This window comes from Podarcis gaigeae (assembly GCF_964106915.1).
Source record: "Podarcis gaigeae genome assembly, chromosome: 10".
Lineage (NCBI taxonomy): Eukaryota > Metazoa > Chordata > Lepidosauria > Squamata > Lacertidae > Podarcis > Podarcis gaigeae.
Window position 1 is genome coordinate 27,375,311 of NC_139686.1, and position 13,004 is coordinate 27,388,314.

Here is a 13,004-nt window from a genome sequence, read left to right on the forward strand (position 1 = left end):
AACAGTCAAATTACAGGGATACACATGCATCAGCTTAATTGAGAAGTTTCAGCCATGGACAGCTGACAGCAGAGAAATTATTAAGAGGGGGAATATCTACAAGAATAGGCTGAATGTTGAGAATACTGTAGAAAGATTTCCACTGCAAGTTACTGAATTTCTACTCTCAAGTCAACCTCTTAACAGAGACAACACCTAATCTTTACATCATGGTCTGCAGATCAGGAACATACCACTAGCTTGCATTATCTCCTGGTCTCCATGATTTGCTGCAGCCATGATTTCTGAATCAGATTTTTTAAAATAAAAAAAGGCTTAGTGAAAACCAGGACTGCTTTAAAACCATGATGTTAAACCGTGGTTTAAGGTGGATTTGCAAACCAGAATTTGGGGCAATCCTGGTTTTCAGAAACCATACTTTTTAAGCTATACTTAAAAGCAGACCACAGAAGAGAGGGGGAATTTGTGCATAAGCCAGCATTGACTAATGTGAATTAATCTAGATTTCAGAAGTCTCTGTTAATGTCATACAGACATATGATTAAAAATGTTGAGGCTGGAGTGAAGCATTCTACTGCTGTCTTTTGCAATTATACTGATGTCAAATTCAGCACAGTAAGTTCCCTTGAAGACATGTCTGGGAACTTCATGACTGTGGTGTTCATCATAAGAAACTGATCTAATGTTCTGAATTACTATGAAGATGTAGGAAAGGCAAAGGAAGACCCTCCCCCCCCCCGCCCAAAAAAACCCCCACTACTAACAAATCCTTCTGTATTTCGTGCTTTCTTTCCCCTTTCCAATTTTTTGGGGTTCTCACAAACAGACCTGTGATGGATGGTTATATACCTAGACCAGATGGTGCAGAAAAATATCCTGTCAAGGCAGCCTGCTAAGCACACCATGGGGTGCTTCAGATTTTCCAATATATGAATAGTCATCAAAATATCTTATGGTATACAAACTAATTCAGAATTACAAGGAGTACACATTAGAGGGGACCAGGGGCCCTTTATTTGTTTATATTAAAAATAGTAACCACATAGGTTCTGAGCTTGTTTGTCCCCAGATGCTTGTCAAAGAAGGATAATGAATGTTTCTGTCTTGGCTACAAGATGACATTTAACTAGTAGGCCAGTGATGCAGAGTTGCTGGGAATGCAAACATATTGAAGGGTTTTTTGGATGGGAAACTAGAGCTTCGTCCAGTGATTGAATGATTAACTTAACAGGCACATATAAGAAGAGTATACTATGGTAACTATGTACCCTTGTGATGGAAATAATAAACAGTTACCAGATATTAAACACTGGGATTAAATGCAACAGCTAATTCAGAAATAGAAGCTTTGCCAACAATGGCACTGAGGATAGAACTACATGTTCAGCAGAGACTTGAATTGCCAAACCCTGCTCTCTACTGAATATGTAGCTCTACACAGAAACTACAACTGCTGACAAAAAATTCAGACGTTAAGATTGGGCATAGATACTTTAGAGGAGGTGAGGTCAGGTATGGGGGACTCCTTGGTCCTGAATGGGGTAACTGTGTCCCTAAAAGACCAGGTGCATAGCCTGGGAGTCATTCCGGACTCACAGCTGTCAATGGAGACACAGGTCAGTTTTGTGTCCAGGGTAGCTGTTCACCAGCTCCATTTGGTACACCAACTGAGACCCTGCCTGCCTGCACATTGTTTCACCAGGGTGGTACCTGCTCCAGTTATATCCCACTTGGGCTACTGCAATGTTCTCTATGTGGGGCTACCTTTGAAGGTGACTTGAAAACTACAACTAATCCAGAATGCGGCAGCTAGATTGATGACTGGGAGTGGCCACCAAGACCATATAACGCCAGTCCCAAAAGAACTATGTTGTCTCCCAGTATGTTTCCAAGCACAATTCAGAGTGTTGGTGCTGACCTTTAAAGCCCTAAATGGCTTTGGCATTGTATACCTGAAGAAGCACCTCCATCCTCATTGTCCAACCCAGACACTGGGATACAGCTCTGAGGGCTTTCTGATAGTTACAGGAAATCAGGCAGAGGGCCTTTTTGGTAGTCACGCCTGACCTGCAGAACGCCCTCCCATCAGATGTCAAGGAGATTTGTGATTTTTAAACAAACATTTGAAGGCAGCCCTGTTCAGGGAAGTGTTTAGTGTTTGATGTTGGATTGGGTTTTTACTATTTTTTGTTGGGAGCAGCCCAGAGTGGCTGGAGCAACCCAGTCAGATGTGTGGCATATAAAAAGTTGTTGTTGTTGTTGTTGTTGTTATACAAAGTATACTAATTTAATAAATAGTAAGTTGGCTGCAAGAGTATTTTGTAACAGAACCCTCAGGCTGCACACTGAATTTAAATTCCACATTGCAAATTAAAGTGTTTGCAATATGGTTAATATTATTTAAGATACACAATTAACATATTTAATTGAATATGTAGAATTAAATACATTGAGTCCCTGACAGAATAAAAAAGCTGGGAATATACAAATAATAGTAATACTAATATTTTTGAAGGCTTCTAGTCAGACTAGTGGAGCCTCTTCTGAAGCCATTAAATAAACATAGCCTGTGAAGAAGTGTGTACGATGCTGGACTACCCTCCCCTAGAAATCCTCCAAACAGCCCTGGTGTGGAGTTATCTTGGGTTAGTCTGCAGTTGACTCCCCACCCCTGTTTTTTAAAGTGGAGCAATGACCTGTATTAAGAATAATCCAGGCAATGCCCCATACTGGAAGAGTTTCTAATTGAGAATATTGAATGGGGAAACGTGCTAAATAAGGAGCAAACCAGAAAGGGCAATGCAAAGTCCAGGGATAAAGCCTGAGTGCATTTTCAGACTGTTCAGTCGGAAGCGCACCAAAGGTTGTCTGAGCAATACAGGAGAGTGGCTGTGGGGATAGGGGATAGGGATTTAACATGATCTCACCAGGCCTTGCTTCTCTTTCCTCTTCATCATATTTTCCCCCCTCATGAGGGGAATTGGGATATGAGGCTGTCTGAAATAAGACTCATAACTGGTTAAACAAACAAACAGATGATAAAGAGTGCCTCTGAGGATGTGTTGAGGTCTTCCTCTCTAAGTCTTTTGTCAAGAATCCCAGGAAGATACAAGACTTTATGGCTTCACTTTGCTATTATCTGGGTCAAGAGGGTTAAAGCGCCAAGGAGAGCCCAATAGGTAGCGAGGGACAAGGGAGACGAGCTCCACACTCCTCATGCCACCCCAGCCAGAGGTACAATGGCGACCCCAAAGAGGAGGAACCAGTGGTACTGGAGGCGGTTTTGCAACCTGCCTGCCTCCTCCTCCTCAGTTCCTCCTCCGCCTGCTCCAGAGAACACCTCCCCCTCCTGCTCCAGAGCCAAGCTAATCCCAGGCTCACTGCCATTTCGCTCCTGCTCTAGCAGCCCTCCTCATTCCAACTCCAAGGCACACAAGCCCCCAAGGTGGACCAGCTAGCCAGCCCTCGTTTCCCTAAGTGCACCCCAATCTCTGCTGGGAAGGAAGCATTGGTTGTGTACAGCAGCCCAGGCAAAGCCTGGCCTGGAGATATGGAGCAGGTGGCACTTGACCAGATTCCCAGCTACTTCCTTACCTGCCCCCACAGCTCAAATCAGGGGACTTTGATGGATTGGGGGAGGAGAGAAAAGGCTTCACGTCTACATTACCCTCTGCTCTTGGCCCCAGCCAAAAGCGCACTAGCTGACTGCCTACCTCATCGCCTGAAACACCGGCTTTCCTAATGAGGCAGGAAATCCGTGGAACCTAGCAAGGGCTCCCATGTGTTGGATCACCCTGATTTAGAGAAAGACTTGCTCCTGTTTAGTGGCAGCTTTAGGACTGAAGAAGCTTCATGGCTTAGGTTATAAGTGGGTAATTCCAGAAACTGCTGGCCCGCTCATTGTTCTCTGTAATCTTGGCTGAGAAGTGTTTTTAAGGCCTGTGTTTTTAAGGCCTATTTGCGTGGCACAGAATCTTGAGTCAAACAATTTGAGCCAAGAGTGTGTTGCTCTGGAAAGATCTCTGGGAAATTAAAAACTCGCTCCTAGGGACTTTAGATTCCAGGCACATATTTAACTACTGAAGGAACATTTTAAAAATGGAGAACTTGTGACAGATCTCATACAAGACAAAAACATTTTAGCACCACAAAAGAGTTCAGGATGTGGTTATCCAAGGTTTTTCTACCAATGGAGATAAATTGTCCCACATTCTTAAAAATAATTAAAGCTGAGTTGTCCCTGGCAGAGCAATTCCAAAGCAAAGATTGCTGAAGAGGCATTAAACCTGAAAGCCACAACCCTACATCATGTGATAAAAAATATGAAGCAAGGGAAGCTGCAATAATATTCTTTTTGAGATCTGCTCTACTACTTGTGCCTGAAACCTAGATCTGCATATAAAAGATCCTTCCAGTGGGATTGATGGGCTCATGGCTCAAAAACCAAGCAGAAATTCAACCAGTTACGAGGCTACAGACTTGGCGATCCATCATATATCTCACCTACTCCATTGTTTTTCCGATAAATATGATTTGGCAGGCAGCTAAGGAACAGTTATGGTGTTTCCAGAAGAAGGATTTCCCCCAGTGCCAGGTATAGCAGTCATAGGATATACAGGGACTATGCCAATTTCCATTCCAAGGGTCCAAACATTACTAGAGAGACCAACACGAATGTCAGGCTGAATTAATGAGATGCGCAAATTCTGTTTTCCTAATGTGTAGTTTTCTTGTGATACTCTTTCTCTATTTGGGGTTGGCTTAAAACAGCCATAGGGAAAACAGTCAGCATGACAAGCCTTAGGCTAAAGGGTAGGAAACAATGCCATCATCCCAAAGGGTAAAACTGGAAACCTACACCCCACCCCCGAATAGCTTTCCTGCGCATGTGCAGTTTACACACACTACATTGCCCTGATTACAACCATGAGATGTAAGAGCCAAAACAATAAAGCCTAACAATTTATGGAGATATTTCAGACAAGCCTCCCTGAGAGCCTTCACTTTCTGTGAGGTCTCCCTCCCCCCTACAGCAAAATTTGTAGGTGAGATCTCATCAGGCTGAAGGCACTAGGTGAGGCTTCCTTGGGAGAGCATTCCACAAACAGGGAGCCACCACAGAAAAGCCCCGTTCCCATGTAGGAGGTCCATTAAGAAAGGCCTCAGATGATGGTAACAGGGTCCAGGTAGGTTCATATAGAGAGTGGCAGTCCTTTAATGATTGCAGTCCTGAACCGTTTAAGGTTTTATAGGTCAAAAGAATGTGCAAAACAGGCTGTAAGCAGCAGCACTATCAATGCTGTAGGGGGAGTGAGATTCTACACCTCCTTGGGGATGCTTGTTCCATTGTGGAGGAATATTTTACCCTGCTCAGTGATGGCTCCAACAAGCATTTTTCTTGTCTTTGTGGACTCCCAACAAGCTTGACTCTCACTACTTCACCAAAATACAACTGTCATCTTTTTTAAAGGTTGTCATTCTGATCACCTCAGCTCACCACTTGACATGTGCAGGCTCCTATCCTCACTTTCGCCAGTTCTCTAAGCAGTTGAATTAGCTGATGAGATGCAGTGCTCTTTCATGCAGTACACTGAGATTGCCTCCTAATATGGAAGAGGAACAGGAGGCTTGGCAGCAGCTGGTGACTAAGGTCAACGCTCCCATTATTCATTCCCTGCTTCATTGTATTAAATTAAATAAACGTCTGGACAAAGATGAAATCAACATAAACGCATAGAGGCAGCTCAGAACCGGCATACAGGAGATCCCATTTCATTTGCAGGATTCATATCTTCCATTGTCACACTGCAGACATCAAGCATTTCCATGCAAAAGATCTAAGACTGTGTTGTACTTTCAAGCTTGGGAGCAGATAGTATGACTCTACACCATTAGGCAGGACTTGTTATAGCAACCAATAATGCTTTACCCTACTTTAAGTGCATCAGGATTTGGCTTCCAACAAGAGCATTAGGTTTAAATAAGTTAGTTTAGTACCTTATGAGCCAAAATGCCTTCTTTTTCAAGTCAACTGTTTTAAGCAATTTTATTTTATTTTAAGCAATGTTTTAAGGTATTGATCCATGATGCCAGCTGCTCACCAAAAATAAAATGCTACCTAATGCTAAGCATCTCTATACACCTCAAACTGGTATTTTCAATCATATCCTTCCATTCAAGGCCACTGCACTCATGTAGGACTTACTTGGGAGCTATGTGTGTGCTATTAGCCAGCTACGTTACAAGAAAACTGAAAGCATTAAAAGATTAAATCCATCCTTTGCACCCAAGATTCCCACCATAATGCTCTTTATTAGGAAGTTAAGACTTAACAAGTGGCTTAACAGATGGATAAAGCTTTTCGTTTAGATAATCCGCAGGCATATTGCCCAGTTCGAGACTACAGAATTATGTCAAAAGGGAACAAAGTAAATGGCTTTGTGGCAGTCCGAGAGTCTTGTCTACAACACCATTTCTCAATTCCATCATGGTGCTGCCTTCAAATCTTCACCACATTATGTCATTCAGAGGAACAAACTATTCCGATTCATTTCCCCCACCCCAATCTAGAAATTTCCCCCTAAAATGGTCCTATTCTTAACAACCAAAGGCAGCCACAATCGGCAGGTCTGCTCACCAAATCCAGTAGTCCATTCTTTTAAAAGATCCATTTAAAGTTAGACCAAAACACAGAGGAGCTTACAGGTCTCCTTGTGTCCCTTTGAGTGAGGATTGGATCTTCCTCACCTCCTCCTTCCCTTTATCTTACTTAATAAAAACAAGCAGTACTGACACGAGAGGAACTGAGCTGCATCAGATTAGGTGCAATAAGGGTTTGGACACCCACATTTGCAGGTAAGTTAACCTAGAAACTTGGGTATCGTGATCCCATCATGTCCAAGCTACACTGGTTATAAAGGCACCTTTCACACTGATGCCAATCAGACCCATTTGCATTCAATCCTGCCTCTGCAAACTGCACAAAGGGAGAGATTGCAAGAGAACGTGATCCATACAGAAAGGGGGCGCAGGGTGTGAAAAGACCCCATTATAAGGGCCCATCAGCCACATGAAAGTGGACTGGAGGACAGGTCAACTAGTTAAGAATAAAACAAGTTGACTTGATTTTTCTGTCACCTTCTTAATTCATTCAGCCTGGACTGATTGATTGATTGATTGATTGATTGATTGATTTCAGATGAATAACAAACACCTGCCCTTCTCAGTTCTCTTTCCAATGCTGGGAGGAATTCTCTTCTTTGGTCATCACAGCTTTTGCCAGGGAAATAGGGAGAAATTAAAAATAAAGCTTGGAATGCAAAGGTACTCCCCAACCCACCGGCCAGACTGAATGTCTAGTTTTTGCCACAAGAGTCCTATCTATGTAGTTTGGGGAAAATACAAATACGAGAGATTAGGCAATCTCATCTGAAATAAGTAACGCTGCACTGCTCAGCCTTGCTACGCATACCGTAAGAGATCCATTCTGTGTGGTGGCTGTGTTCGTGTTCTGTTCTCCGTGCGCCTGTGTACTCCCGTAGATTGTCAGATTGTGCTCGCTGGTCTGGCCTGCATAGTCCTGAGTGTGGGGTACGCCATACTCTGTGGGGATCCCATTCTGTGGGGGAGGTGGGAATGGGATTGTTGTGAATGGCTGGACCATCGTGTCAGGAGTGGCTGTCGGCTCCTGGTTACCCTGCGAGTGAAAAAGAAAACAGCATTTAATACGCCATCCCCAAAAAGAGCTCTTTCAACGAACAGTCTTTCAAGGGTCCAGATAAGTTCTCTTTCATTCCTCAACAACAAGAACATATACTCCCCAAAGAAGCAAGCAATCTTGTCTCCTGGAAACCATCTGCACACATTTTCTTTAGCATGTTTAATGTGTAACAATAAGTGATAAGATCAAGTTGTCAAGCTCAAGAGACCCCCCACAATCCTATTAACTGCTGAGAAGCATTCTATCAAACTGAAATACTGGGTTCTTACTCATGGCACCAGAACAAAGCTTGTTCTTGTTGCTGTGTTGTTGTTTTTTTAAAGAGGAAAATAAAACTGCAGAATATTAGAGCAGATTTGTATCCCGACATCTCATTAAACTTTAGAATGGGTATCAGTTTGATACATTCTTTGTTTACTAGTACAGACCATCCCTCCTTCACTGTAGTTCAAGGTAGATTGTTTCAAGGTGACTTAAGGAGCACCTCCACCTATTTGCTGCATAAAGTGCCCTGCCATCTGAGTCAACTCACTACTACTCATTAAGGCATCCTTGTCAGCAAGGGCAGTTGTAATGACTGCTTACCCCTAAACCTGCAAACAGTTTGGTTGGGGAACCAGAGAGTGCCGTGTGATCTTCTGTTTAGTAGAAATAAAACAAAATTTCACCATCTATATTAATTTGTTTAAAATATGGTAATTATTTTTAGTTTTAGTTTTGCTAGTGTATGCTGACAATGGAGTTTCAGAATGACACCCAAAGATAAAAACTTTAAAATAATAATAACATTAGTTAAGTTGACTTCATTATTTCACAACAAAAATCTTCACAGCAGCAGTCAAACAAAACAAAAACATTTTCTTTTTATTACTGAAGTGTTTTTGCTGTCCTAACAAATCAAACCTTAACATTTGACAGAACCTTTTAAAACTGCGTGAGCCTCAGTGGAACCTTCTATCTGTCAAGCCTCATAAGGCTGAACCCCTGTTGACCTTTAGAAAGCGTTTTTAAAATCCTCAAGTTAGGTAGGTATTTGAACTGATGTGGTAGTGCTTGGTTTTAGCAGATTTTTACATGTTTTTATAAAATGTACTGGCCTTACTAGATTACTGCTTAACTGTAATGATTCTGTGCACGCATGTTTAATTTTTACCTTTTTACGTTTTGCATTTTGGCATATTTTATCTTTTTAAATAATTCTGGGGTTCTTCAGAAACACTAGGAAATAAGAAGCTGCCTTAAATTGAGACTTTGGGCCCATCTAACTCAGTAATATTTACAGCAGGGGAGCTGAACCTGTGGCCTTTGGGTTCTTGGGCTCCAAGCTAGTGGTCAGGAATGATGGAAGCTGAAGTCCAGAAACACCTAGAGGGTCATGGGTAGCCCACACCTCACACCTGGGAGAGCGATTGCAGGTCAAAACAGGAGTTTCCCCCTCCTCCTTGGAGATACATAACTGCTACTGAACCTTTTGCATGGATCACTTGTGCTTTATTGTCAAGCTATATAACCTTTGGACTAGACAGCAGAACACATTTTAGAAATAAAGGCTTTGAAGATGCCAAATGGAAATCAAACACATAATCACAGTGCCAGTTTACTGTAATGGCACTCCTTGCCTGCTTTTCCAAGAGAGGAAGGTATGAACAGCAGCATTGAGAACACTCTCCCCTAATCATAAGCATCACTACTTTCAAACAATGCATTAATTATATTCATCCCAATTTGTGGTAACCCACAGAGATTGCCATGCCAGTGCACTGGGCTTCTAGTAGCACTTTCCCACAAATGCTGCTTCAGATGTATTAGATGTTTGACAGCTATTAAACAGATACGCTAAAGGCCACCCAGAGAACATCAGCCGAGTTCTAGCACTTTAGAATGATGATGAAGCTTTCTCAAGCACATGATTTCCATCACCCAACATGCACTCTTGAACAAAAAGAGGTTTTCTTAGAGTCCGCATAGTGAAATCAGGAGAATGCACAAGGTATTCTTCAGAATTTAATGCTAAGTTGTGAGGAGACAACTCTAAAAGGCTCCCGCCCTAGCACAAGTCATTTACAATGACTCTGCTGCACAGAGAACATAAAAAGCATGTTAAGGTTTAAATTCAGATTAGACAGTTAGTTAAAATCCTTCTACCTTAGATCTGAACCACATAGAAAGACAAAAAATCTCTTGAACAGAGACTTTTAAATTGGATCAGTTTACCCAAAAATAAGACTGGGGTCAACATTTGCCAAAGGAGAACAAAACTCCTTGCAGAAAATCAAGGACATATCTTGCCTTTGCCCACATCAGAGGCAGGCCTCATCTCTCCAATTCATGGACCATAGCAAAAATCCACTGGCCCTGATAGCTACATAATGGTCAGGAAATAGAAAAGCCTCCAACTGCAGTCCTGTACCCACTTACTTAGGAGCCAGACCACTGAATTCAGTGGAACTTTTGAGTAGAAATGTGTAGGATTGCACTATCAGCCACCTATGGAACTAAGGAAAAGCAAACTTCAGCTTAGACATTATTATTCCTTTCACTCATGATTAGCAAGAAGTAGCTTGGCCCTGCAAACCTGCAGTAGCTGTCAATAATAATAATAATAATAATAATAATAATAATAATAATAATAATTGTACCACACCCTCCCCGGCTGGAGAGGATCATAGAAAATGCCACAAATGAAAGATACAAGCAAACATGTCGACTCCCATGCTGGTAAAATTGGCTGAAACCAACACGGAATAGGATATACGATAGTTTGCTGATTTGTCATGGATTCTTTAGCTGTGATTCCTACATTGCAGGGTTGGACTAGATGGCCAACTCTACAATTCTATATAATAATAACAGTAATACCATATGATGATGATTTTTTTAAATTATCATCATATGGTATAGCCCTTCTGGAACTGTGTCACCAAGCAACATGGCAGAGGACTTTCAGTCTGAATAGTTCTCCACAATAAAAGGAAAAAAGACGGGGACTACAGCTATTCTAATGAACATGCTAGTTTTCCAGAAGCAAGGAGTCCAGGGGGAACCATGCCAAAAAGGCTGCATCATAAGATCCCCACCCCCTCCCGCAACACACATTAGCCCTTAGTTATACTGCACTCTGCTTAACTCAGATATTTTTCACATTCCTCCCTCTGGCAACCTAGAGAGATTAGGTTGTACTGTATTTGCAGAACTGCTTTATAAGTTACTTTTCCCCAACAAAAAGATCAATTTCAGGGTTGGAAAACAAACATGTAGTTTGTACCATATGAAAGACAACAAGATTGTTTTCTATTTTGCAGGAAAAAGAGACGAGGAAACCGACGTATCCGTTCCTTCACTGCATACCTGCAATGCCCTTCATATATTAGAAAATACATATCCGTACACCTATATGCAGGCTGTATACAGCATCCTCAGTGTAGATGCAAATAAAATGCCTACTCACAGATCTGAAGCAGCGCAGCTTGTTGCAACACTGAGAAACATAACCCAGAGACAGGGAAATTGTGCTTTAGCATAGCACGGAGGATCACTGTTGGGTTTTCTCCAAAGGGAGAAAATAGTATTGTACAAAATAGTATTGCAGAAGAACACATGCAGAAGCAGGAGAGGGCTTAAAACGAACTAAGGAAACGTTCTCTGCGCATTATAAAATTGCCTGCAACTCTCATTTTAGGCAAAATGAAACTATGTTAAATTCAGAATACATCTAGCTAACGCCAGGTCATGCAGATACTGGCTGAATTCCAAATTTGTTCTGACACTAGCATATCTGGCCAGTGTCCCCTGGGAGTCATGTGATCATGCATGCCTGTAGCAGGGAGAAGGAGAAGGGCATTCAATGATAGCAGCGCACAGAAGGCATACAGATAGCCTACACAATGACGACCTGTTTTATTTACTGAATCCCTACAGGACAAAAACACCATGTTTTCTACCTTCACATAAAGTGCTGCTTCTGCATTTCTAAGCCACCAATATAATTAATTGTTTTCCAGCTGCCAGTCTCAGTGGTATCTTCTAGCTTATATATGAAACAGGTTTCCCTCCCCCAACATCCTTTTGTTCACACTGCAGGAGTGGGAAACCTGTGGTCCTCTAGCTGATGCTGAACTGCCACTCCCACCAGCCTCAGCCAGCATGGTCAATGGTTAGGAATGATGGGAAATGATGTCTAGCAATATCTGAAGTGGGAGGCACAGGTTTCTCACAACTGTTCTACAATTTGAACTAAAAAACTAATAACTAAATGTTGAGACAAAGCTGGTGGATCGATTAGATTTATATACTTTCTCTCACACATCAAATGCATACATACAGTGTAATGGTGCTCTCAATATTCCATTCAAAGTAATAAAATAAGGAACAAAAAAAAACCTTTCAATTTTCAACGGAGTATACATTCCATAGCACTTTCACCTTGCTTAAAATTATGAGGAAAAACCTGACCTACATTGGCTCCCAGTACGTTTCTGAGCACAATTCAAAGTGTTGGTGTTGACCTTTAAAGCCCTAAATGTCCTCAGCTCAATATACCTGAAGGAGCGTCTCCACCCCCAACGTTCAGCCCGGACACTGAGCTACAGCTCCGAGGGCCTTCTGGTGGTTCCCTCACTGTGAGAAGTGAGGTTATAGGGAACCATGCAGAGGGCCTTCTTGGTAGTGGCACCCTCCCATCAGATGCCAAGGAAATAAACAACTATCTGAATTTTAGAAGACACCTGAAGGCAGCCCTGTTTAGGGAATTGTTTAATGTTCAAAGTTTTATTCTGTTTTTAGTCCTCTGTTGGGAGCCGTCCAGAGTGGCTGGGGAAACCCAGTCAGATGGGCGGGGTATAAATAATAAAATTATTATTACTATTAATGTGATCTTACTCTAAGTAAAAAATGTAAAGGAAATAGTTTATTTATTGTTTTGATTGTTCTAACCAGTCTGCAACTACACTTAGGTCTCATCTACACTTCCAGCTGTCCTGTGCCTAGAAAGTACAGGACCAAGCAGTTTTGCGATGCCTAAGATTTTCCATTTTCCCCACCCCTTTCCCCAGGAAAACCTGCTCTTTAGCACTGAACTGGAACAAACGTCAGTCCCAGAAAACCAAAGTGATGTTTGCTCCGATTCAGTGGTAAATATCAGATTTTCCCAGAGGAAAGCAGTGGAACAAGCACAAGTCTGGACAAGCCCTTACACTCTATTTCTTTCTTACACAGTATTTCTTTCTACAGCCAATTTCTGCTAAAAACCTGATTTTTTTTCCTACACCAAAGTAGCACTGAGAAT

The 13,004-nt window shown here is 42.0% G+C and overlaps 1 protein-coding gene across 29 annotated transcripts in view; it reads right to left on the reverse strand.

Annotated features, from left to right (window-relative positions):
- RBFOX2 (RNA binding fox-1 homolog 2) overlaps positions 1-13,004 on the reverse strand; it is a 174,653-nt gene that overhangs the window by 61,836 nt on the left and 99,813 nt on the right. For all 29 annotated transcript variants that reach the window (XR_014555635.1, XR_014555636.1, XR_014555637.1 and 26 more), the window contains one exon: positions 7,472-7,696. Coding sequence is in view for 25 of the 29 variants with exons in the window: in XM_083700712.1 (XP_083556838.1) it covers positions 7,472-7,696 (225 nt within the window). In the remaining 4 variants the exon portion in view is untranslated. The remainder of the gene's footprint in view (positions 1-7,471; positions 7,697-13,004) is intronic.